The sequence below is a fragment of the Heterocephalus glaber genome, unplaced genomic scaffold (genome assembly GCF_053883595.1).
Source record: "Heterocephalus glaber isolate CG9 unplaced genomic scaffold, H.glaber_assembly_v1.0 deba00000546, whole genome shotgun sequence".
Taxonomy (NCBI): Eukaryota; Metazoa; Chordata; class Mammalia; order Rodentia; family Bathyergidae; genus Heterocephalus; species Heterocephalus glaber.
In genome coordinates this window covers 7,026,196-7,052,954 of record NW_028258147.1, presented here as the reverse complement: position 1 = coordinate 7,052,954, position 26,759 = coordinate 7,026,196, and the positions used below count along the sequence as shown (strand labels likewise).

Sequence of the window (26,759 nt, the reverse complement as noted above, 5' to 3'; positions counted from 1 at the left end):
TGCCCGATATCATGCTAATGATGGCGAGATCAGCTCCTTCCTTGAGGTTCATGTTTGTAGTACAATATCCACCACCTACTCTGCACCCGACCTGTGCATGCCCTGTCCAAATGTTAGGCGGTGTCTGCATATAGACTAAGACTCTAAGGAGACTGAGATGGGTCTGTGTGTGGGAGGCAGTAAACAGGATGGCAAAATTGTCGACGATCTTTCCAAATTTCTACTATTCGGTTATAGAGGTTTTGAAATAAGCATTTAAAATACGTAGTTACTGAACAGCATTGCAATTACCCTTTAGTTGTCTCCAGTTGCTACCTGTCGGTTAGTTTTGTCTCTCTGCTTTCATTGACATCCTCCCCTCAGGTTATCTCTATCCTCTCGTTTTCCCACAGCTTTTCGGCATATTGCTCAACACAGGAAGGGCATACTTGTTGATTTTAATGTATGTGTGTTTGTATGTGTGCGCAGCAACTGGGTGGAGGACGTGGGTGTGGGATACGTTGTGCATTCCTTTCCCTCATTCTTTTTCCCTTGAGCAGCTGCAGCTTAGATGCTTTCCTACTCAGGGAGGGAGGAAGAAGGGGGAGGAGGCAGAACCGCAGACCCTTTAACAAGTTGTCCCTCAGAACAGGTGTCTCCCCCGCCTCTGGCAGGAGAGGGATGACTAGATACTTAGTGACATCAGCGCCCAGCCAATGAGAAGTCAGGCTTCGGCAGCCGCCCCAATGGGCGGCCGGGGACGGGCCCGTTTCCTGGGAGCCGGGCGGGCCGCGCTGGTCCTCCGGCCGCGGCTGAGTCTCGGTTGCTAGCGCTGCTCCCGCTGCTCCTGTGTCTCCCGGCTGCTCCGGCCGCTGCAAGTCCCCGACGCTCGGCGAGGGAGGCTCCCGGGCTCCCCGCGGCTCGCGCTCGCGCCGTGGCGCGGCTCATGCCCCGAGGCGCAGGGCGCGCTAGTGGACCGGCCGCCTCGGGGAGATAGGCCCCCGGGGGCGGCGCGGACCATGGCGCGGAGACCGGGGGCGCCCGCCGCCTACGGGGAGGAGTTCTCTTTCGTCAGCCCCCTGGTGAAATACCTGCTCTTCTTCTTCAACATGCTCTTCTGGGTAAGTCGTGAGGGTGGCGGGGGCACCTGAGCTGCAGGGCACCTTTGGAAGGTTGAGGAGGGACAGCCCGGGATGCCCCAGTGCCAGGAGAGTTTTATGGGCTAGCGACACTTTGCAGGAATTTCTCCTGGGGAGGGACCCCCGGGTCAGGAGGGGGCACCCGAGGGAGGTGTGCAAGCGACTCTATAAGGGTGAGGGGTCTGAGCCAGGCCAAGTAAGCGTGTTGGGGGAGGGGCTGATTTTCCTGTTGGGGCAGAGCAGCCCTATGGTGTTAGCGCGTTCAGGATTGGGGACTTTCAGGACTGGGGGGCTGGGAGGCCCCACTGGAAAGCAAGAAGAGGAAGGGAGGAAAAACCCAAATCTCCTCTCCCTCTTACCTCGAGGAGGAAGAATTAAGGGACTTCGTCTCTTCCCTCTCTGCAGGCCTCTGTTGCCCTCCTCTTGGCAAAGGCTTGGGGAGCTGCGATGGCCTCCAGGTCTCCTCCTTTCCACCTCAGCGCTGCCTCAAACTTTGCACTACCTCTCTCAGGACCAGACTCCTCCCCTGGAGCCTGACAGTCCTTGGTGTTTTCAAATAGGACCCAGTGTTGGCTGGAAGGCCAGAGGCTATTTCGAAATCTCCTGCTTGGAGCTGGAAAAGTGGAAAAAATACTGGCCTGGGGCTCCTGACACTTGAATTTCCACCCCCAGTCTACCCTCACTGTTGACTTGACTGACCTGGGCAAATATGTGTAAGTCTGAAGCCCTTCATTCCCTCCACCATAAAAGCAACCTGGTTTGATTAGGGAAAGCAGAAATACTCTGCCAGGGCCAAGAATTTAGCTGCACCACATCATGAAATGCTAGCTTGATCCTATTTCATAGTGAGTGTCTGTGGGCCTCTCTGAATTTGAGAACACAGGGAAATCCTTCCCTGTAGCCCCACTTTTCTGCCAGCTCCTCTGCCATACCAGAGCTACCATTCTGAGACCCCATCATCCTTGTCCACCTCAGCCTCAGACCTACAAGTTCAGATTTGCAAGAGAGTGGACTTGTGCGTCTAAAATATGTTTCCTAGGAGAAGGAGCAGACCAGACATCTAAGCCAGCTGCTGGAAAGGTTTCACAGGGGCCATGGTGTGAAGTGCAGACACAAAGCACATAAGTGCTAGCCTGTTGGGACAAATGAGAGAGATCCCAGAGGGTGGTGATGACAGCTCACTCCCAGCCATAATATTCTTGGGAAAATTAAAGTTTGGGCTTCTGTCAAATTCTCAGTTTTAGAACTGGAAAAAAAAAATATTGCAGGCATCTTGTCCAGCATCCACACCTTATATATGAGGAAACTGAATCACAGTGATGTTAAAATATTTTGTCCAGGGTCCAACAGCTGGTTAGTAGGCTCGGTCTGGTGATTTTTCTACTGAACCATGGTGCCTCTAGGGGAAGTCCTTGACCCAGATGGCTGCTACTATAGATGGGGTAGTGTTGCTATTAATGGTTAAACAGTCAACCCCAGTTCCCATGGTCTAGGTTCTACTTCTGTTGGAGGTTAGGGAAAAACAGAAGAAAACCCCTTACCACCCCATTGCCAGAGATGGGGAATGTGCTTAGGGGAACTCCTCACCTAGGGGCAAGTTCCAGCGAAGGCTCCTTCAAGCTCATTCAGTGTGCCAGGCCAGAATATGCTGGTACCAGTATGAACTGTCATCCCAAGAACCTCAGATCCTCTTTCCAGTTTCTTCTCTCAGCAAAGGTTCTACTGCTTTTGGAGCATTTGGCACCTTCCTCTTTTTGTTGTTGGTGTTTTGGCTTTTGAGAGACAATCTCCCTGGTCTTGAACTCACTATGTAGCCCAGGCTGGCCCCAAACTCACAGCAATCCTCCTGCATAAGCCTTCCAAGTTCTGGGATTACAGGCGTGCACCACCATGCCTGGCTCAGCACCTCACTCTTATCTGTGCTTCTCAGCAACAGCACCCGGGTACCTCTGTTATCCTGTATTCACGTTTATTTTCCCAGACTTCCCTGCCCCGCCCCACACCCCTTTTATCAGACAAGTGACTGGGAGGTCCAAACCAGGGGGAGAGTTTGGCTCCGTAGACCCACAGACCCTTGGTAAAAATGCTTCATTCAAGGTCAGAGAGGACCTGGCTAGCCAGACTGGCACCACCCCAAATTAGAGTAAAGCCCCTTCTTGGCCTCAGTGTAGACTCAAAAAGTCAGAGACTCTAGAAATAGCACATTAAAGGACAAGAGGTCCAGCTTCTTTCTGGCACCAATTTACTGTGTGACCCTAAGCCAATGTACCTGTCTCTCTGTCCTGAATCTTTCTCCTCTAAAGGAGAAAATTTATCTGCCTCTATGAACTATTTAAAGATGAATGAATAACTTGGGGACTATTCTTTTTCTTTTAAGACCTGAGGCTGGAGCTGAGAATGAGTCTCTCTGTGTCCTGGTATCCCTGGGACATTGCCCTGCTTAGGAGACAGTACTGTGCAGAGGTTCCTGAGTATCACCTCTCCCCTGGGCATAGAGCTGCAGAGTGACGTTGCACACCCATGCAGGTGGAGAGGAAAGATTGCTTCCCAGGACCGGGGGCATCTTTCTTCCCATCCGACTTCAGGAACTGGTTATATGCTTTCTTCTTTGCAAGCTTCCGCCATCCTAATCAAATTCCACCCTTGGCTGGGACTGCCGGCCCTCACCTTTGCAGGCAGAGCACATGTCTGCCAGCTGCCAGGGTGTTGTGTGGGGGTGGTGTTTGTGTTTTGCCTGGGACACATTAGGAAGGTGGCCAGAATTGTCTGGGTTCACACTCAGTGGTGGCAGTGGCTGCCTCCACTGCTGCTCTAAGAGCCCTGACTTTTAAGGCATTTAGAGTCTGACTCAGAAAGCTGCTATCTCCTTTCAAGCCAGGACCAATTCCTCCTGTTTATGTTCCAAATCTCACTTCCCTTGTGGCCTGGGAGTTCTGACTTTTTTCTCCAGAATCATGTTGATTGGTGACTAATTGTTGAGTTTCTATGGCCTAGATAGTTGCTCTAAGATCCTAGAAGTTGTATTTAAGCGTCTTTCCTCACCTCCCTGTGTTGGACATCTCACTGCAGAGTTAAGACACTGGGATGTTGTGTTCTTTATCATCCTTGAGTATATGTTATCAGAAATATTATCAGCGCTGCCCACCTTTACCCTTACTGGTCCTTTTCCTACTTGGGACAGCAGTTGGAGGGGCTTTTGAGTCAAGCAGAGGCCGAAAGCTCAGACTTTCAGCCCCTGTGTCTCCTCAACCCAGTCATCTTTGGTGGCCATAGCTCTGGGTTCCTATCGCACCTTGTATGTACTCCAATTATCATGCCCCTTCCTGCTCTGCAGTTATATATCTGTCTTTCCTTGTTTATATATCTGTTTTTCCTTCTAGACTTCAGGCTCCGGAGGGTAGGTACTGCCTTATTCACCTCTGGTTCCCCAGAGCCCAATTGTGTTTGTCAGAAAGTGGATGTTTATTGAATGGCGAGTGAGAAAGCAAAGTTTGCTGGGCAGGGGGATAATATTCTTCTCTCCTCTTTCTGTCATGGACATTGGTCTGTCAAGATGCACCCCAGCCTTAGGTGCTTGAGCATTCTTGGCGGTGAGGCACCCTACTGTGTTATCCTCTGCCATGGGTCCTGTGGCCTGGCACCTCTGTCAAGCCAGGTCAGAAAAATACCAGCCCTCTCCTCTAGCATCTCCCTCAGAGCCAATATGATTACTGTCTACAGCATTTGGGTTTTTTTTTTTACTTCCCCTGCTACATATGAACCCCCATCCGAATCTTCCCTAGGCCAATCTGCTCTCCTGTCTAGGACCATTGTATATTGGAGCCCCAGGGCACTCAGAATCTTCCCCAGACCACCTGCAACACCATCTCTCCTGGCTCAGAAACCATTAGAAAGTGACCAGGCATCAAACCTAGCAAAAATCCTCAAGTAGTAGTTTTCTGTCACCCAACTCCCCCCCCCCCCATTTCCCAAAACCTTAGGAGCCCACCTCCCTCTTCTTCCCTACTTTCCCCATAGGTTAAGCAGACTTCAATAACTGAAGTGGTCAGATTCTTTTATAAAAACAAGAAAAAAAAATCTAAAAAACTGAAAATAAAGACAAGAGCCATCCCTTTGCTGTGCAGGTCACAGGCATGTCTTCTCAACTCCCCTAGTGGCTTTTCCTGCCTTGTACCAAGTAGATAATTATAGCATTCGAGCACCATTTAAAAAGAATAAAAGAAATCACAGGCCGCCTCTTTGAGTCTTGGTAGCAGGCTGTTGTTTGGTCAGTCGGTCTAGGACCATGAGTTTGAATGTCTATATTACTTGAACCCTTGACTTCCCTGCCTAATTCACAACCTTGGAAAAAACAAAACCAGCAGGGCCGGGGATTTAGCTCAGTGGTTCTGCTGCCTGCCTCAAAAGCACAAGGACCTGAGTTCAATCCCCAGTACCAAAAAAACACAAAAAAACAGCCATGGCCCAAGGAAAATGCTCCAAACATTGGCAAGGAGGGAGAAACCCTAGAGCCAGTTGTCACGTGGACATTTGCCGCCACCACAGAAACCAAGCGCTGGGGTAGTGACACAGGGAACCAGCATGTGTAGGTCCTGGGCAGTGAGAGGGAGGGCCCTGCTTTAAGTCTAGCAGGCTGTAGCTTCTTTGACTTCCCCCGAATTAAGGGCAGAAAGTTCTAGAAATCAGAGGTGGAGCTGCCACCCTCCCACTTCCCTCCGAGTGGGATAGGGTTGTTGTTTTGGGGGTTTGTTTGTGGTGCTAGAGAACTCAGGGCCTCAGGAATGCTAGGTAAGTGCTCTGCCACTGAGCTACACACTCAGCCCTACGGAATTACTATCCCCTCAGCTGTCCTCATTGCCTTCTGAAGAAAGAAAGAAACTAAGGAGTGGTGGACTCTGAGATGTTCCACCTGCTTCCTGCAGACTTGACTTTGGAACATGGGGACAGACAAGGCTAGTGCTTTCTCTTGGAGACCGTTTGGGCTGACAGGCCCTGTGTGGCCATGCTGTGTCTCCCCATTCAAGGTGCCATTCCAGGGACCTCCCTTCGAGCCAGCTCTGCTGGCACTCTGTCACCTCCCCACACTATCTTCCTTCCTCTGCCTCTACCTCACCTACTTTGGAGATTGCCAGCTGCTCCCTAAGAGAACCATGATAAACTGCCCGAGGTTAACACAGGCATTCTGGGGGTGCTGTGTGGCAAAGATAGGAAGGCAGCTGTGCGGTGGAAGTCATACGGCTTTGGGGACATCCAGATCTAGATTCCAGTCCCGCTTCAGTCACTTAACAACTGAGTGAACTGGGCAGTAACTGTATTTGAAAATTCTGTGAATCTCAGTTCTCTAGCATGGAGCTTCCAGCGCCCTCTTGGGGTTGTGGTTGGAATGAAATGAGGTAGCATCTGTAAAATACCTAGCCCAACTGAGTGTAGCATCTCACACCTGTATCTCCAGCACCATGTGAGGCTGCAGCAGGAGTATTCCAAGTTCCACTGCAGCCTGGGTGACTTAGCGAGACCATGTCTCAAAATAAAAAAATTTGGGCCCCGTGGATTTAGCTGAGTGGTTTCGCCGCCTGCTGCGCAAGCGCAAGGACCCAAGTTCAATCCCTGGTACCAAAAATAAATAAATAAATAATTTTAAAATTTTTTTTTAAATTTTAAGGGCTAAGGATGTAACAGTGCAAAGGCCCTGTGTCCAATCTCCAGAACATGGTGGGGGGTGGAGTGGAGCACAATGTCTGGCTCTTAGACCTCAACAGCAAGTAGCTGCTACTACTGTCCTTGGAAATAGTGCCTAGAAACCCTGTGCTGAGGGAGTGGGCCTGGAGAACTAGGATGAAGGCTGCTCCAGACAGGAGGAAAGAGTGGCAATAAATGGAGATTGAGTTTAGGTAAGGGGCAGCCTGGAACCTGAACCTTCTTTGCTTATAGTCCCACCATTACCCAGAGGGAAATGATAATTAATGATGCTTCTCATTTCCCAGGATTTTTTTGTTGTTCTTGTTTTGTTTTTGTTTGTTGGTTTTTTGAGATAGAGTCTCCATGTGTAGTTCAGGCTGGTCTTGAACTCATGATGATCATCCTGCCTCAGCCTCCCAAGTGCTGAGATTACAGGCATGTGCCACCACACTTAGCTGTTTGTTTTGTTTTAATTTTTGAGACAGGGTCTTGCTGTGTAGTTCAGGCTAGCCTTGAACTCACCCCAATTCTTTTGCCTTGGCCTCCTGAGTGCTGAGGTTACAGGTGTGCACCACCACACCCAGCTTTCATTTTCTGGTTTATAAAGAAGTTTCATATGTGTTGACCTTGTAACCAGCTACTTGACTGAATTTGGTTATTAAGTCTAGAAGACTTTCGGTGGAGTTCTTGGGGTCTTCTATATAGAGTATCATGTTATCTGCAAATAATGACAATTTGACTACTTCACTTCCTGTCTTTATTTCTTTTATTTCTTTCTCTTGTCTAATTGCTGTGGCTAATGTTTCCAGAACTATATTGAATAAGAGTGGTGATAGTGGACATCCTTGTCTTGTTTCTGATTTTAGTGTGAAGGATTTCAGTTTTTGACCATTTGGTATGATATTGGCTGTTGGTTTTTCATAGATGGCTTCTATCAGTTTGAGGTAGAGACCATCTATTCCAATTTTTTTGTAGGGTTTTTATCATAAATGCATGTTGGATTTTGTTAAATGCTTTTTCTGCGTCTATGGAGATAATCATGTGGTTTTTGTCCTTGGCTCTATTGATATAGTGTATTACATTGATTGATTTTCATATATTGAACCATCCCTGCATCCCTGGGATGAATCCCACTTGATCAGGGTGTATGATCTTCTTGATGATCTTCTGCATTCTGTTTGCTAGTATCTTATTAAGGATTTTTGCATCTATGTTCATTAGTGAGATTGGCCTATAGTTCTCCTTTTCAGTTGAGTCTTTCTCTGCTTTGGGGATCAAGGTGATGCTTGCTTCCAGGAATGAATTTGGGAGTATTGCTTCCCTTTCAATTTTATTGAAGAGTTTAAACAGTAGTGGCAGCAGTTCCTCTCTAAATGTCTTGTAGAATTCAGCAGTGAAGCCATCAGGGCCCGGACTTATCTTAGTTGATAAGTTTTTAATTACATTTTCAATTTCATTGGTTGATATTGGGTTGTTCAGAATTTTTAGGTCTTCTTCGTTCAACTTTGGTAATTCATATGTATCTAGGAATCTGTCCATTTCTTCTGTGTTGTCTATCTTATTGGCGTATAGGTTCTGGAAGTAGGTATTGATGATCCTCTGGATTTCTGCTGGGTCTGTTGTAATTTCACCCTTTTCATTCCTAATTGCATGGATTTGGGCCTTTTCTTTCCTTTTTCTGACAAGGTTGGCTAAAGGTTTGTCAATTTTGTTGCTTCTTTCGAAGAACCAACTCTTGGCTTCATTGATTTTTTTGTATCTTTCTCTTAGTCTCCATTGCATTGATTTCTCCTCTGATCTTTATAATTTCCTCCCTTGTATGAGCTCTGGGGTTGTCCTGCTCTTCTTTTTCTAGAAGCTTGAGGTGCAGCATCAGGTTGTTTAATTGGGCTCATTCTGTTTTCCTAATATGCATATTCACTGCTATGAATTTCCCTCATAAGACTGCTTTCATTGTGTCCCATAGATTCCAATATGTTGTACTGTCATTGTCATTTAATCGAACGAACTGTCTGATTTCTTCTTTAATTTCCTCTGTGACCCATCGGTTATTCAGAAGTGTGTTGTTCAATTTCCATGTGTTTATGAAATGTTTCCAGTTTCTTTTGCTATGGATCTCCAATTTCATCACACTATGGTCTGATAATATACAGGGGATAACTTCAATTCCTTTGCACTTACTTAAACATGTTCTATGTGTGCGTATGTGGTCTATTTTGGAGAATGACCCATGTGCAGCTGAGAAGAATGTGTATTCTGATTTTGTGCGGTGGAAGACTCTGTAAACATCTGTTAAGTTCATTTGTTCAAGAGTTCAATTGAGTTCTAGTATTTCATTACTTACTTTTTGTCTAGTTTATCTATTTGTGACAGTGGGGTGTTGAGGTCCCCCACTACAATTGTATTAGTGCATATATGACTTTTCATGTCTGTTAGTATTTGTTTTATATAGTTGGGCACACTAGTGTTCGGCGCATAGATATTTATGATTATCATGTCTTCCTCTTGGATTGTTCCCTTTACAAGGATGTAGTGTCCTTTGTATGAATCCTAAGACCAGAGTCCCCCTTATGTGTCTCCGGCCTTCCCAAGGTCCTCCTCAAGGCTTGGTGCTCCACCTTGGCCTTAGGGTGCAGCTTAGGGGAAATGAACTCAGGACCCCATCTGCTGTGGCATCAGGCTTGAGCACCCTGAAGCAGTGTGCTAGGGGCTAGAATAAGGGTTTTTCCTCACAGACATCAAATCATGGCTTTCTTTTCTCAATTTGCAAGGGGAAAAAAGTCAAGATAATGGAGAAAATTTTCTCTATTTTCTGTTTTTTGCTCTAAGGATGAGTAGTGCCTGCAGCTGCTTATCCACCAGGAAGTACTAGCAAAGGAGAAAGACCAGTAACAACTGAATACTATGCAAAACTAGGAAACAATTTATTTAGGAAATGTATTTTCCAAAACAATTTATTTAGCCTGTATTGTTTATGAAGTGCAGAGACATACATCTAACAGCCACATCATGTTAGTAAAATTGCTCCTTATCTCTATGATATAAAGTCTACAGCCATACCACCCTGAACATGCCCAATCTGGTCTATGATAGAAATTAACATCTTATGCTTCATCATATGATACACTGAGAACATAACAGTATCTGTGTAACATTCCTGTCAAAAATGTATAATCTGGATCTAATGGTGTGGAAACAGATTATTCCAAATTGAGAGGCATTCTGCAAAACAACTGATCTAGACTTATCAAAAATGTCAGTGTCAAAAAAATGGTAGCATGCATGCTGGCACGAATATGAGGAAATGGGAAGCCCGGTACACTGCTAGTGGTCCAGCTACTGTGGAGAACAACTTAGCAGCTCCTCCAAAAATTAAACAGAATTTTTACATGACCCAGCAATTCCAATCTTAGGTATAGCATGAAAGAATTCAAAACAAGTATCCAAACCAAGATGTGTACCTGGATGTTCACAGCAGCACTACTGTTCACAGTAGCCAAAGGGTAGAGACAACCCAAATATCCACCAATGCATGAATACATAAACAAATTGTGTCACATCTACAAAGGGAACATTATTCAGCCGTAAGAAGAAATGAAGTAGGGACACATACTACCACATGGATGAGCCTAGAAAGCAAGCTAAGTGAAAGAAGCCAGGCACCAAGGGCACATGTTATGTGATTCCATTTACAGTATATGTCCAGAATAAGGAAATCCATAGGGAATGAAGCCATTTCCAGCGGTTGGGGAAGGGAAGTGGGTAGAAGAAATGAGGAGTGACTATCTGATGATGGGGATGGGTTTCTGCTTGGGTGATGAAAAAGCTCTGGACATGGTAGTGGTGATGGTCGTGCAGCAGCAGTGTTAATGTATCACAGCAGCTAAAGTATGTGCTTCTGGGCCAGGGATTTAGCTCAGTGGTTTTGCTGCCTGCTACACAAGCGCAAGGACCTGAGTTCGATCCCTGGTACCAAAAGAAAAAGTGCGTGCTTCAAATGATAAAAAGAATACATTTTCATTTTACTTATTTATTTTGTGGTGCTGAGGATTGAACCCAGGCCTTCTCAAATGCTAGCTAAGAACTCTACCACTGAGCTACACCCCCAGCCCAAAAGATTAAATTTTGTGTTGTATGTATTTTACTACAAATTTCTAAAAGTCAGTGTCATCAAAGACCAAAATGAAAGGAAGAAACCAGACATGTTGGTGCACATTGGTAATCCCAGCACTTTGGGAGGCTGAGGCAGGAGGGTTGCAAATTTGAGCCCAGTCTGGGCAATTTAACAACTAAGATCCTGTCATACCCCCACCCCCACTAAAAAAGCTGGAGTTGTAGCTCAGTGGGAAATCCCTAGGTTCAATCAACAGTACCACAAAAATAAATAAATTAACAAATAAGGAAGAAGGAGAAAATTTAAGAGAAAAAAACAAACTCCAGGAGACTATTCCAGGTTAAATGAGCCTTAATCTGGGCCGGGGATTTAGCTCAGTGGTTCCAGCGCCTGCCTTGCAAGCACAAGGTCCCAAGTTCAATCCCCAGTAAAAAAATAAATAAATAAATAAAGGAGACTTAATCACTAAATGCAATGCATGATTATTGATTGGATCCAGGATCCCAAGAAGAAAGGAAAAAAATATGATTACAGAGGACATTATAGGGATAATTGTGGAAACTGTGATATAGGCTATAGATAGCAGTCATGGTATATTAAAATTTTTTTATTAATATGTCAGAATCTGTAGTATACATGACAGACCACTGTGGCTTCCTAATGTTGTGTCACCTGAACAACATTAACTGGCTTAAGCTTTGGTATAATTGGGGGACGGCACCCTGTTAAAGTTGATTAAAGTATATACAAATGATGTCTAGCTTAAGAAAATCTGACATCAAAAAAATGTAGGATTACAAAATGAAAACAATAGCGGTTTTTTGGGGGGTTTTTTGGGGTTTTTTTGGGGGTGCCAGGGATCGAACTCTGGACCTTGCACTTACAAAGCAGGCGGTGGTGAGCTAAATCCCCAGCCCACATTGGTGTTTTTGTTAATAGACTTCAGCTGGGCGTGGCAGCATATTCCTGTAATGCCAGCACTTGGGAGGCTGAAGCAGGAGGGTTGCTGAAAATTAGAGGCCAACCTGGGCTGCATAGTGAGTTTGAGGCCAGCTTGAACTGCATAGTGAGATTCTGTCTCAAAAAACAAAAAAACAAGACCAGGGATTTAGCTCAGTGGTGCCGCCGCCTGCCCCAAAAGCGCCAAGGACCCAAGTTTGATCACTGGTACCAAAAAAAAAAGAAAGAAAGAAAGAAAGAATAGACTTTTTTTGTTTTTGTTTTTGTTTTTTGTTTGTTTGGGGGGTTTTTTTGGTACCAGGGATCGAACTTGGGACCTTGTGCATTCGAGGCAGGCGCCAGAACTGCTGAGCTAAATCCCTGGCCCTAGACTTTATATTTTAGAAGAATTTTTAATTTTGGAGAAAAATTGAAAAAAAAGTACAAAGATTTCCTATATACCCCATGCCTAGTTTTCCCTGTTATTAACATCTTGCATTAGTGTGAACATTTGTTATTCTCCATGGCATTATCATTATGCCCCATACTTTATTTTTTATTTTTTGGTACTGGGAATTGAACTTAGGACCTTGCACGTGCCAGGTAGGCACAGCGCCACTGAGCTAAATCCCTGGCCCAATCCTATACTTTATTCACATTTCCTTGTTTTTATTTAATGTCCTCCTGTTCCAGCATCCCACTATGTTACACTTAGTGATCATGTCTCTTTAGGTTCCTCTGGCTGTGCAGTTTCTCAAGTTTCTCAGTCCTTTGCTTTTGATGACCTTGAGGTGTTTTTGCTTTTGTTTTACAGTATGGAGGACTGAACCCAGCACCCTTGCAATGAGCTACGTCTTCTACCTGTTTTGTTATATTTTATTTTGAGACAAGGTCTTGCTAAGTCACTCAATTGTCCAGCTTGGGCTTGAATTTGAAATCCTCCCACCTCAGGCTCTCAGTGTGCTAGGATTACAGGTGTTCACACCACACCTGGATGACTTTGAGACTTTTTAAAGAGTGCTGCTCAGGCATTTTGTAGAACATTCTTTTATTGGAACTTGCTTGCTCTTTTTCTCATGGCTATCCTGGGGTTGTGGATTTTGAGGAAGAAGACCGAAGAATAAAGTACCATTTTAGTAACATTGCTTCATATCAATGATTTATCAATATCATCATTGTTGATGTTAGCTTTGGGCTCTTGGCTGAGGTCATATTTAACAGATTTCATTGCTCTATAATTATTCTTTTCCCCCTTTTTCTATACTGCATTCTTTTTTTTTTTTCTTTTGGTACCGGGGATCAAACTGGGGTCCTTGCGCTTGTGAGGCAGGCGGCAGAACCACTGAACTAAATCCCCAGCCCTATATTGCATTCTTTGGAAGAAAATTCCAATGCACAATCCACACTTAAGGAGCAAGGAGTTATGCTTTACCTCCTTGAAGGTATCTATATAAATTACTTGGAATTCTTGGCCATGAATTGTGACACACACCTGTAATCCCTGCACTCAGGAGGCTGAGGCAGGAGGTTCACTGCAAGTTCAAGGTCAGCCTGAGCTACATAGTAAGTTCAAAGCCTGAACTACAAAGTGAGACCCTGTCTCAAAAAATAAATGGGAATTCTTCTGCATGGGAGGTTTGTCTTTTTTCCTCTACTTATTAAGTCACTTGTTTGTATTAACATGGACTAACAGATATTTTGTGGGTAATAATTCAATACATCTTTATTTTGATGCTGAAATTGTTTCAGTGTTGGCCATTGGGAGCTCTTTCAGGTGACACCTACGTCCCTTTGGAGTACCTACACTGATGAGGAGCTTTTGTTTGTTCTTGAGCACTTCCCTACTTTTTAGCACAAGATGCTCCCAATCCTAGAATCAGCCATTTCTCCAAGGAGCCAACAGGTGGCTACTTTCACTATGAGGTGATTACTCACTACATTAGGATAAAGGTCCTGATGCGTCCAAATTATATTATTTGACTGACAATTTTTCAGGAATATACACTCTGCTAAAAGCTAGGCACAGCTATTTTGAAAGGTATACCTAACTTTTTTTTTTTTTTTTTTGTATACCTAACTTTTGAAAGTTTCTGGTTGGGCCAGGGATTTAGCTCAGTGGTGCCACCGCCTGCCTCACGAGTGCAAGGTCCCGAGTTTGATCCCTGGTACCAAAAAAATTTAAAAAAGACAGTTTCTGGTCAGGCTTTATTCTGGGATGTAGCTCAGTAGCACCGCACCTGCCTGGCAAGCTCAAGGTCTGGAGTTCGATCCAGTACCAAGAAAGAAAGAAAGGGGGGGGGGGAGAGATCATTGGTGATATTGTGGGTGTTACAAGAATTTTGTAAGAAAGACATACAGTGGAAAGCTTACCAGAATGGGGCAGCAAAATTCTATTAGTCCAGATGTAGCCACTGTACCTATATACCCTTGTTCAAGTGGAATGCAGGGTGGGAAGTGAGGGGGGAATGGAAGTGTGCAAGGTGCAGCAGTGAAATGCAGGCTTTAAGAGCTCAGGAGAGGCAACATTAATGATCATATTAAATATTAAAAATAATAGAAAGTCTTAATCTTGATTCTAATAGAGCCTCTGTCAACTCTTTGAAATCCGTGACTGACTGTGCTTAGGCTTGTAGGTTTCCAGGCATGGCTGCACCTTGGAATCACACAGAACACATCTAGAACTATTGTGGCCTGGGCCCCAAGCCCATCAGTTCTGATTTACTTGGTTTGTGGCACAGCCTGCACAGTGAGAGTTTCTTAAGTCTCTCCTCCACTCCCAAGTCCCCAGGTGACGAATAGTAGGCAAAATTGAGAACCACTGTGTAGGCTCTGAAGGCTCTTGGTCCCTCCCCAGTATAACACATAGACTATAAGTCCTCAGAGTACCTTGTGCATAAGAGTTGATGAATTGGATTTGGATAGTGTATTGGTTTGCTATTGCTGCTGTAACAAATTACCCAATCTTAATGGCTTAAAACAACACAAATTTAACCTTTTACATTTTTGGAGGTCAGAAGTCCAAAACAGGCCAAGATAGGCTAAAATCAAGATATCCACAGTGCTGAATTCATTCTCTCTTTCTCTAGGGGAGAATCATGTCCTTGCCTGCTGCAGCTTTGGGGGCTGCCCACATTCCTTGATTCATGGCACCACATCACCCCAATCTTGTTTCTGTTATCACACCTCCTCTGACTCTGATACCCTTGTCGCTTATAATGTTGGCTTATAAGTTTATTGGGCCTTCAGGGATGATCTCCCTATCTCTAAATCCTTAATCACATTTGTGAAGTCCCTTTGGCCATGTAAGGTAATATATTCACTGGTTCGAGGAATTGGGACACCGACATCTTTGGGGAGGCATTATTTTACTTACCACCAATAGAGACAAAGCAACTGCTGTAATTATGGGCCCATAAATAGGATTAAGTTGCCCTGTTATATGTGGCAGCTCTTTACTGTGCCTTTTTTCTTTTAGCTGTGCTAGGATTTAATCAGAGACCATCTCTGTATAAAGTTATCCACCCTACTGAAAATTAAAATATGAAAAAAACAGTGAGGAGCCTGGGAGCCACAGAAATAAAGCACAGAGAGATACTTATTTTTAAATGACTCAGTAAAATGATATGCAGAACTGCAGCTGGGCACAGTGAGTTTTAATAGGTACATGGAGATGTTCATTCGCTGTGGCAGGGGGCAGCCTCCAGGTTTGGGTTTACAGGCATCTCTGCTCTGGGGTTTCCCTGTCTCCCCTGTGGTCCCTGAGCCTGGTTGTGGTGTGGGACAAAAATCCAGCTGGCACCTCCAGATCCACATGCTCCCTGTCTCCCAGATGGAAAGTGTGAGAGCTGGCTGCTAACACAGGTGCCCAGAGGCAGGGCCAGATGATTGGGGCAAGGAGAGAGGGCTATGCCACAGAGAAGGGTGCTGAAGACGTGGTTTTAAGAAGGAAATTTGCCCTTTAGTATTGAATGCACCTGCCAGCCCCTGCCAGGTGGCAGAGGACCCTCTTAAACAAGGCCCACGGGAAGCATGTCTTTTTCTCCTAGCAGGAAACATGTCTGACCCTGTCACCTGTTCCAGGGTGCCCGGTTTCCTTCTTCCACAGAGGCCTCTGCAGTTGCTCTTTCCAGCTGCTTTCTGTCTTGCAGGACAGTGAGGTCTAGCCAGCCACCTCCTTCCCCACTGAGATGGTCAAGTCCCTGCTGCTGAGAACCCTCTCCTGCCAGAGCTTGGCCTCATCTGTTGCCATGGTGACAGCCAGCTGCTGCTTAGCACCAGCATGGAGATGGGGTACAAAGAAAGGGTAGCTGGAGGGGGTTACAGTACACACTGGGACCGCCCAGCATTCCTGGGGCCTGAGGGGCAGAGAAGGCCCCTCTGGGGACTCCTGGAAGTCTTTGACAGGTTTGTTCTCTCAGGGAGGAGCCATAAAATGTGAAAGGTCTAAGCTCTACTCCTCCACACAGGAATCAGAATTTAAAAGATAAAAGTTCTTTTACGATGGCAGTTCCGGTACTTACCCACACACACTCATGCACACACTCTTATGTTGGTGTGCACTTTCTTCTTATTCTTGACACTATATTGGCCTCCAAGAGGGTTAGAGAGCTGGGAATGTGCATCTATCTGGGCCCGCTGTAGCTGTGAGACCTGCTTTTTCATGTAGATGGCCTAGAATTCAAAACTTCAGGCTGGGTGCAGTGGTGCACATCTGTAATCACAGCTACTCCAGAGGCTGAGGCAGGAAGCTCAGAAGATCAAGGGAAGCGTGGACAACTTAGTGTAAACCCTGTCTCAAAATAAAAATAAAAAAGGGTTGGGAGTGCAGGTTAGTAAAAGGTCTGGGATCAGTCCCCAGAACCAGAAAAAATAATAAGAAAAACTTCACAGTTCCTATGTGATGTTGGACAAATTGACGATTAGAGATGGCAGATAGTCATTGTTAGGCCTGTGTTAAGTACTTTTCACTCGTTATTTTATTTAATTATCACAGCAATCTTATTAGATGTAGCTGTTTGCTTGTTCTTAATTCCATTTCCAGATACAGAAACTAAGGCTCAGAAATTTGTCCCACATTAAGTCTGACTCACTCAGAAGCCCATGTTTTTGTCTGGTTTTGATTTTTGGAGTATTTTTTGGTGTTGAAGATTGAATCTAGGCCTTCGTGCATGCACTCTACCACTAAGCTAGATGCCCAGCCCCCTGGAAGCCCACCCTTTAAGTCACTATTCTGTATTAAACTTGTATTGCCTTAAGTTCCTCATCTGTAAAATGGGGATAATATCTGCCTCACAGATAATTGTATTGCAAGGATGTTATGAGGTAGTATTTGGAAAAGTAGTCATGGAGATAGAGCCTGATAGATATTATCAGCAGTATTATTGAGGCGTCACCCCTGGGCCCTAGGATAATTATCCCCTCCTGTTCTCCTGGAAAGTTTGTGTTCAGGGCTCTCTGATTTCCAGAAATCTCAAGGTCAGGTCTGGCTCTTTCCCTGTTTGCACAGGTGATTTCCATGGTGATGGTGGCTGTGGGTGTCTATGCCCGGCTGATGAAGCACGCAGGTGAGCTCTCTGTCTCCTTCCACCTCCCCAGACTGCTGCCAGGCCCATTCCTTTCTGCCTCTTCCAGCCCTGGCCCTGTCTCTTCCTGCGTGAGTTACAGGGGCAGCTCCCTGTAGCCTGATCTCAGTGGTCTCCATCTTGCCAGCCTGTTCATGCCATTTCACTTTCGTTCCCAGAGTTTCCATGAGTCTTCCAAGATATTCCTATTTTTGAAGCTTAGGGAGTGTCAGAAAGAGAAGGTAGGATTCTGGGAGCAGAGAGTAGTCAAGGGCATGACCCCTCCCTAGCTCAGTTTGGAGTGACTCAACCTCCATTCCCCCTCCTCTGCACAAAGGCTCTGAAAAACAGTCTCCTCAAAGCTGGTGAGCCCAAGGCCCTCCTAATACTTCATTAGTTCATCAAGTCTTCACTCTGGGAGGATGGCGCTCCCTCCACATAACTTTTATACTGGATATTCCCCACCAAGAGAAGCACAGATTGCGGAAACCCTCCCACCCATCCCTGGAAGCCCCCTCATGGGCACAGACTGAGAATGGGCCTTCCCCCCAGAAGCAGCCTTGGCTTGCCTGGCAGTGGACCCCGCCATCCTGCTCATTGTGGTGGGCGTCCTCATGTTCCTGCTCACCTTCTGCGGATGCATTGGATCCCTGCGAGAGAACATCTGCCTCCTCCAGACTGTGAGTGGAAAGACCTCCCTGGGGTGCCAGCTGGTCTCCTGCTGCCATTCCTACAAGCTTCCCATTTCTTCTGTCCCACCCAACCCCAGAGGCCTGTGCTGTCCACCCCTCACTGAAGAGCTCAGCCCCAGGTGCCTCGGCTCTCAGTCAGTAACAGGGTGGCCATTCTCAGGAAGTGTCTCAATTGGGGGCATCTAGGAGAGGAGCCTAGTGCTCCTCAACACTTCCAGGGCCCTGGGAGGGGCTGCCACCCAGAATGGTAACAGGCTGTCTTCTTCTCCTGGCTGCTGCCACAGTTCTCCCTCTGCCTCACCATCGTGTTCCTGCTACAGCTGGCTGCTGGGGTCCTGGGCTTCGTCTTCTCAGACAAGGTAATGTTGGGACCCAAGGGACCTGTTCACAGTGAACCAGAGGGAGGAAAGGAAAGTTCCTGCTAGCATTTAGCCTGATTAATTAACCACAGCACTCCTTCCCCTGAGAAATAGCAGCCTTTGGAAGGTTCTCCTTAGGAATGAGTGAATGGCCTTTAAAGTCACTATATTTAAAGAAAATTTCACATTTGTAGAGTGTTTCCTCTGACAGTCTGAGAGACCAACAGGGAAGAAAATTCTTAAACATGGAGTTAAAATACCCTGCAAACTTTAATTTTAAATGACTACATAAAACTCATTGCTCAGGTGGAGCACAGACAACACGCAGAGCCTCTTATTTCCCTAGAAATTGTGAGATAAACAAGGGAAAGTGGGAGAAAGAAAACATGATTTGAAACATGCTTACTCTATCTGGAGGTAATCTGCCATGCAGCAACAGTCATTTTAATTAAGAACCAGGATTCTCTTCCCAAAGGGCAAATGATTACCCGGGACAAGGTATAGACTATGGAAAGAAATTGTGAGAAAAGTAGTGGAGCAGAAAGAGAACATGGTGGAAAATTATGAACTTGAGAGTTGTTGAATTAATTCAGAATTTTCTAGTCCTGTTAAAATCCTAAAATGATACAGATGTTGTCTATAAAGATGCAATTTCCTTATGTCCACCAGAGGGCAGTGCTACAGTTCTGCTGCCTTTCTGTTTAAAAAAAAACAAATTCGTTTCTCCATTTTGCATCAGTCGACAAATATTTTGTGTCAATACTATACAGAGGTAGCTAAACATTGGATTATTTTGAAATATATCTCTGAGAAGCAGTGACAGCAGGTCCAGCATTCTCTTGCTCACTAGTACCTGAGGACCAAGGGTGGATGGGCTTTGGAACTGGCCATCTTACCTCATTAGGCCTTGGTTCCGATTTCTCAAGGCTGATTCAGATAAAGAAGGATGATCTGAGCTGGGCATGGTTGTGCACACCTGTAATCTCAGAACTATAGGAGGCTGAGGCAGGAAGATTGCAAATTCAAACCCTGCTTGGACAATTTAGCAACTTAGTGAGACCCTACCTCAAAATGGGGCTGGGATATAGCTCAGTGTGAAGGATCTAGGTTCAATCCCCACTACCACCAAAAAAGGGGGATAACCTTCATCTTTGATCTAACACACACACACACGCACACACTCCAGGTCCTGGGAGAGATGTCCTAATATCGCTTAGGGTCCCAGACTTGTAAATCTTCCCCTTCTCCCATTTTGATGTTAAGAGTAGAGGCCATGTATCCTTTCTCTGTTATATAGTGCCTGTAGATGAGGGAGAAGGCTGTTGTAGATGTCATGGTGCACCATCAGACCCAGATTCCTCCCTATTTATCTCTTATGTACAAGGTGGGGTCTTGGGGGTGGGCCTCCATTCACCTAAGCTGATAGGGATCCTCAAGGGTACAGGCCTAAATGAATGTGTGTTGGGGGCATTTTACTGGTAGATTAGTGGTCCTTGGGATGTTAAAGAAATATCCAGTGTGTAAAAAGGAAGTTGGAATGGGAGGTGGTGGTCAGTGAATGAAGAGGATGGAAGGATTGGAACTGGGACAACAACAAGGGGACTGGAGCCATTTAGCAATGCCAAGCTTGGTAGCTATTAGTGTGCATCCAGAGTGGGATGGGAGAGGGAGCCAAATGTCCCAGGCTGCTTGCCATAGAGGTGAGAAGGGCTACCCTGGGGCTCCGACCACACCGTGCTATATGTGGAGGGTACCCTCCTGACTTGCATAACTTAGACTGTGACAACAAGCAGGAAAAAGAAAAGAAAAATAAGGTGATCTCTGTCTACTGTCACTTCTGCAGGGAGGAATAAGTTAGGGATTCATTCTGTGTCCTGATTCCCTTCCCGTGTCTCTGCAGGCTCGGGGGAAAGTGAGTGAGATTATAAACAATGCCATCGTGCATTACCGAGATGACCTGGATCTGCAGAACCTCATTGATTTTGGCCAGAAGAAGGTATGAGCTAAGTGTGGTAGAGTTAGTAGGGCCTGGGGCTGTGGGTAAAAGTTAGAGTCCTTCCAAGATATACCTCACCCTCTAGGGCTCTCCCACAGGCCTCTTCATTCCTTGCTGGGTAATATGTACACTCTGGAAGTAGGTTTGGCAACACACACACACACACACACACATGCACACAGTTCTTTAACAGTTCTTTAAGGATACAGAACTGTATATATAGGAATCTACCATTTATGTAAAAAAGGGGGAAAATAATATATATTGATATTTGCAAAAGAATTCTGGAATGATCTATAAGAAACCATTATAAGTGGTTGCCCATAGCAGAATGAGAAACCAACCAGTTTTTGTTTTGTTTTTTCTGTTTCTGGGGATTGTACCCAGACCCTCACACATGCTAGACTAATGTTCTATCTCTGAGCTACCTCCCCAGCTCCCTCCCCCCTTTTTGAGACAGGGTCTCATTAAGTTGCCCAGGCTGAGCTTGAACTTGTGACCCTTCTGCCTTACCCTCCCAAAATGCTGGGATTTACATGCATTTACCGCCATGCTTGGCTCCATCTAGTCAAAAGTTACATTTTTTTAGGGCCGGGGACTTAGCTCAGTGGTTCTGCTGCCTGCCTCGAAAGTGCAAGGTCCTGATTTGATCCCTGGTGCCAAAAAAAAAAAGTTACATTTTTTAAATTGTGGTCAAATATACATAACATGAAATTTATTTTTTTATTTTACAATGCTAAGGATCAAACCCAGGGCCTCATGCATCATAGGCAAGCAGTGCATTACTAAACTACACCCCCAGTCCAGAATTTACCATTTTTCAGTGTACAGACCTGTGGTATCAAGAACATTCACATATGTGCAATCATCATCACCATAACCCATCTCCAGAACTTTTTATCTTCACCAAGTCAAACTCTACCCATTAAACATCTACTACCCATTTCCCTCTTGCCCTGGCAATCATCATTCTCCTTTCTGGTTCTGTGAATTTGACTTCATTTGGTACCTCATATTAATTAATAGGGTACCTATTAATTATTTGGGTACCTCATATTAATTAATAGGACCATACAATATTCATCCTTCTGTGACTGGTTTATTTCCTTTGTCTTGTCTTCCAGTTTTATCCAGGTTGTTAGAATTTCCTTCCTTTAAAGACTGAGTATAAAAAGGAACTCTCTCCTACACTGTTGGTAAACTAATACAACCATTATGGAAATCAGTATGGAGATTTCTCAAAGAGCTCAAATTAGAAATTCTATTTGACCCAGTGATTCTCCTTCTAGTTATCTTCCCAAAAGAGTTAAAGACATGATATTACAGAGATACATGTGTACCCATGTTTATTGCAGCACAATTCCTAGTAGCTAAATCCTGGAAACAGCCTGTATGTCCAGCAATGGACTTAAGAAAATGTGGTATCAGGGCCAGGGATTTAGCTCAGTGGTTTCGCCACTGGCTGCGCAAGCTCAAGGACTTGAGTTCGATCCCTGGTACCAAAAAAAGAAATTGTGGTGTCTACTACTACATGGCTATAAAGAAGGATAAATTTGAGACATTTGTAGGAAAATAGACACACCTGGAAAATACAGTGTTGAGTGAAATAAATCAGACACCCAAGCTTAAATACCATATGATTTCTCTCATTTGAGTAAGGGAAAGTACAAAGAGCAAAATAAAGGATGGCTAGAAGGGGACAAGCATACAGATCTCTTGCCAATAGGAAGGGGTCCAGGAGACCGAGGGAGAGGGGAAGAGGAATTAAGAAGATTTATGATATATCATGTACAATTACCAAATACCCACAATGAATGTAAACATTTTACATCATAAATAGGAGCTAAGAGTAACGATAACAAGAATGAAAACAGAGAAAGAGGATTTAAAGACAGAGGGAGGGAAGTGGGTGAGAAGAGCATTAAAAAAGAAACAAGTTGTGTTATGTACATGCACTTATTCTCCAAGATGAATGTAAATCTCATCTTGCAAATGCAAATATGTACTAATAAAGTGAAATAAAAAATAGATGCTGAACAATGACAAGAGGATCAACCCATCAGAAAAATGTAACAAGTATAAATAAATGTATAACTAACAACAGAAGTTGAAAATACATGAGAAGGTTTGGATATTATGAAATTGTTTTATGCAGCTACTAAGGTGATAATGTAATTTTGGCCTTATAGTTTAGTATATGGCTGACTGATTTTCATATATTAATTTAACCTTGCATTCCTGGGATAAATGATATACAATGGTGAATAAAAGACTGGGTATGGGCCAGGGATTTAGCTCAGTGGTTCCGGTGCCTGCCTCACAAGCCCAAGGTCCCAAGTTCGATCACCGGTACCAAAAAAAAAAAAACAAAAAAAACCCTGGGTAATAGTCCAATGTATGTAAGCCTCACATTTTGTTTATCTTATCCATTGATGGACACTTGGGTTGCCTCTACCTTTTGGCTATTGTGAATAATGCTGCTATGAATCAAAAGTTAAATTTTAAATAAAGGTACTTTTTTTGGGGGGGGGGCGTTGTTTTGGTACTGGGGATTGAATGCGTGTCTTTGCGCTTGTGAAACCACTGAGCTAAATCCCCGGCCCTGTTTTCTCTATCTCAAGTCAAGGTTTTAAGCACTAATCTTTTAATTATTTCAGCCATTATTGTTGACTCTTTTGTTACTTTTTGGTGTTGCTGGGTTTGAGCCCGGGGTTTTGTCCATGCTATGTTCATGTTAATCCACTGAACTATACCCTGAGCTCTAGCCAGTATTTTTAAACACCTCCTTTATCAGACTCTGCTGTGCAGAACTATAAAGCCAGAACCTTCTCTACCTTCTCTCAAGGAATATAGTTGAATATGTAAATAAAAAATATACACACAACTAATATCCAGCACTATGACAAGTTATACAAGATACATAAAGTAGTAGAAATTAAGACGAAAAAAATTTCTTCAGGTGAAAGCAACTGGGAGACTTGAGCCCAAGGTTCGAGGTTATATCAGAGTAAGGGGTGGGTGATTCTTAACTTTTGCAATGGGCTCTCTTGCAGTTCAGCTGCTGTGGAGGGATTTCCTACAAGGACTGGTCCCAGAATATGTACTTCAACTGCTCAGATGATAACCCCAGCCGTGAGCGATGCTCTGTGCCTTACTCCTGTTGCTTGCCTACCCCAAACCAGGTAAGCAAACATCCCTCCTCATTTCTTTCTGGATAGTGGTCTAAGTTACTTTCTTGCCCATTTTATAGCTTAACCCAAGAGTTTTGTGGGACAGGTGTCAGGTGTCACCTCAACCTGATGGCTCCATTAACCTTTCCCTCCTATAGCCTACAAGCGAGTTCAGGAAAGGCAGATCTAAAGCAAGAACTATATCTAGGCTTCCCAAGAGAAGGCAAGCGTACATTTAGCAATTTCCAGCCCAACACCCTCTGGAGATACTCTTAACAATTTCAGAGTTTAGGAAGGATAGGAAGCCCTTCAGCTAGGGTCCAAAACAAGAAGTTATTGGCATGGAAAACCCATTTGGCTTTTCAACTCTTTCCCCAGGCAGTGATCAACACTATGTGTGGCCAAGGTATGCAGGCTCTTAAATACTCGGAAGCTAGTGACGTCATCTATACCAATGGCTGTATTGACAAGCTGGTCAACTGGATACACAGCAACCTATTCTTACTTGGTGGTGTGGCACTGGGGCTGGCCATCCCCCAGGTAACTTACCCTGTGTGACTTGTCAGTCTCAGAAACTCTGCAGAGACTCCTTTATTTAGGGGAGGGCACTTGGGGACCAACTGTGGTTTCAGAGACTGACATTGCTGAGGGGCAGAAGAAGGGATGGTGCTTAGCTCACTGGGAAGACTGAGTCAGGGGAAGGAGGGGCATCACTCATTGCTGAGCGCCCAATTCCTTCTTGCCTTTCTCAGCTGGTGGGAATCCTGCTGTCCCAGATCCTTGTGAATCAGATCAAAGATCAGATCAAGCTACAGCTCTACAACCAGCAGCACCGCGCTGACCCATGGTACTGAGAATCCATCCTGTGGCTCCTCACCATGGCAACAGGCAAGCCTCACTGACCAGCGACAGCTGGTGCTGAGAACAGCACCCAAGATTTGGATTCCAGCTCCCCAGCAATCATGGCCCACTGGGACAAAGCAAACTCCAGATGGGCAGAAAGAAGGCAGGGTGCACAGAGCCTCAAGTCTCAGAAGGCTGTGCCTCCCCTCCCCTATCCTAGCCCTCAGCATTGTTAGAGTCATTTTGTGTTGTTTCTAACCTTAAGTGTTTGGGTTTATGTTTTTAAGTTTTGTCTGGGCAGAGATGTTTGGGGAACAGGAGTTGCAGAGAGTTGGGGGGGGTACTAGTAGCTGCTGCTTTTTCACTGGGGCAATACAGCCAACAGCTCTATTAGGGCTGTCACCGAGCTTGGTGGACATACTTAAGATTCTGCTGCCAGCAAGACTTGGCTGTGGAGACTAGATACCACAGCCCTGCCTGGAGTCCAATTGGCATGATTCCAGTTCTGGAAGAGAAGGGAGTGGGACCAGGCAGTAGGGAGTGTGGGGGTCGGCCAGGGACAGCTGTGTGTGTTGGGTAGGAGTGGAAGGAGGTGCTTACTAAATGCCTGCCCTGCCGTCCTCCCAGGTAGTCAGAGTGAGCTACATCCTGCACCTCCCTCATTTCCATGGTAACGTGGCAGCAAGGCAAGGGGTACCACAGCAGCCAAATTCAGCACTACCCCACGCCCTCCGAAGAAAGTTTAGAACCATGATCCCTGCAGTCTGCAGCCAGCAGAAGTGGGATTGAGCCTTACATGTCCTCGAATTCCTCTATCAAGCACTCCCTCTCCAGCAAGTGGGGTTTTCTTTAACTTGGCAGTGCGAAGAGGAGTGATAACACTCCCCCACCCTCACCCCCCTGCACGAGAACTTAATGTTTCTGCAGTTTAAGAAGCAAGAATCTTGCTGGGGCTAGGGGTGCCAGAAGTGGCAATAAAAAGCTTGTTGACCTGGGCTAAGCTGGCCTCCATGAATTTTCCATTCTGCCAACTAGAAGGGGAGAAGCAGAAGGGTCCAGCGGGTGGGCCCTGCCTCCAGGAGACAGGAGACTCCTCTAAAAGCCACAGGATCTCTGTGGCCCGACACGCCCCATCTACCTCAGCTTCACCTTTTCGGGCCAAAATTAGAACGAAAGATGTCCAGTTCTGATCTGTAAAGGGTGCAACTTTGTCCCAAAACCCGATGGGTTTTTTTTTACTTTCCGAATTAAAGTGGATCAAAATTAACCTGCCACGGAGAAACTTAGGATGGGGATAGGGAAGGCAGGCTAGGAGCACCCTCCGCCTGGGGTAGGATCTCCCTCATCTCCCACGAGGAGGACGAAGGCTGTCTCTTCCCTGCAGCCTGGGCCGCTGGTCTCTATCCTCCCTCTACATCAAGGGGCTGAGCGTCCCAGCACGGACGGAAAACTCTGGGAGCGGAGGGTGGAGCTTCCGCGCGCCCGGGCAGCGTGGGAGGGCGGGGCCGCGCCGTTTCGTGGGTGGTCCTCGTCCCCTCCCGCCCGGGGCTGAGGCTGTAGAAGCGGGGAGTCGGGAGTGGGTTCCTGAAGTTGCCTCGCCCCACTTCCAGTCCGGTGGTTCAGACCAAGGTCTTGTTCTGGCGGGGGAGAAACTTGGAGAGCATCCCTACGGTGTTGAGAGACAAAGAGTCACGAGGTCGCTCCCGCCCCCAGTGTTTCCTAAGCGAGCCTTCTGCTCCTGGGAGGGCGCCTTTCCAGCAGCCTCCTGGGGCCCGAGCCAATGTTTAGCTCCTAGCTGGTAACAGAACGGAAAGAAAAAATAAAATCACGAATATAAAATTAAAAGTAAGGGCCTTTTATTCTGGGAAAGAAGAATTAAAAAGCACGCTTTCTTTGTTAGCTTGCCTTTCTTAAGTAGTGCCAGAGACTTGCAGTTTATACTTTTCCTTTTTTTTAGTGACCCAGACCCATAAGTGAGTGTACTCGGCTAGGGGTTGGGGTAAAAGGCCCTCCTGGCCCAGCGTCTTTGAGGAGCTCATCTTTGGAGGTCATGAAGGAAGGAAGACCAGGAACAGTGGTCCCCAGAACCAGGATTCAAACCATCCACACTTCCTAAACGCCAAATTACACTTTTATTAGGGTGTCTGTCTGTATTCTAGACCTGGACTTAGGAATTTCTGCACAAGCCTCAGTGTTTCAAACTCATTGAGCAAGTGCAGTTCAGTATTTCTAACTATTTTCCAGTTTGCAGTTCCTCTGGGTTCCCAGTCTGTAGCTTTTTTCTCTTT

General features: G+C 45.5%; 1 protein-coding gene and 1 long non-coding RNA gene across 6 annotated transcripts; one reads left to right on the top strand and one right to left on the bottom strand.

Moving 5' to 3' along the window:
* The first annotated feature begins 741 nt into the window (after positions 1-741).
* Tspan33 (tetraspanin 33) lies at positions 742-25,471 on the top strand. Of its 5 annotated transcripts, none has more exons than XM_004856364.4 (9): positions 766-1,100; positions 17,357-17,414; positions 17,964-18,091; positions 18,388-18,462; positions 20,363-20,458; positions 23,512-23,640; positions 24,007-24,168; positions 24,381-24,516; positions 25,099-25,471. In XM_004856364.4, the coding sequence occupies exons 1-8, from the start codon at positions 999-1,001 to the stop codon at positions 24,480-24,482; spliced, it is 852 nt and encodes a 283-aa protein (XP_004856421.1). In that variant the 5' UTR covers positions 766-998; the 3' UTR covers positions 24,483-24,516; positions 25,099-25,471. The 5 variants fall into 5 exon arrangements, with proteins under 5 accessions (XP_012931963.1, XP_004856421.1, XP_012931964.1 ...); XM_013076510.3 differs by adding an exon at positions 1,679-1,831 and having other exon boundaries at positions 788-1,100; positions 17,967-18,091; positions 24,381-25,471; XM_004856366.3 differs by adding an exon at positions 1,679-1,831 and having other exon boundaries at positions 808-1,100; positions 24,381-25,471.
* Positions 1,086-1,731, bottom strand: LOC147829615 (uncharacterized). The gene is made up of 2 exons (XR_015448694.1): positions 1,478-1,731; positions 1,086-1,142 (listed from the first exon to the last, which is right to left on the bottom strand). It is a non-coding gene; the product is annotated as an uncharacterized LOC147829615 (long non-coding RNA).
* Positions 25,472-26,759: the final 1,288 nt, after the last annotated feature.

Bases quoted from the DNA above. Each gene is read 5' to 3' on its own strand.
- Tspan33 (XM_013076509.3), top strand. From the start codon at position 999: ATGGCGCGGAGACCGGGGGCGCCCGCCGCCTACGGGGAGGAGTTCTCT. The intron at 20,459-23,511 runs GTATGAGCTAAG...GCTCTCTTGCAG, and splicing joins TTGATTTTGGCCAGAAGAAG to TTCAGCTGCTGTGGAGGGAT. The intron at 23,641-24,006 runs GTAAGCAAACAT...CTCTTTCCCCAG, and splicing joins GCTTGCCTACCCCAAACCAG to GCAGTGATCAACACTATGTG.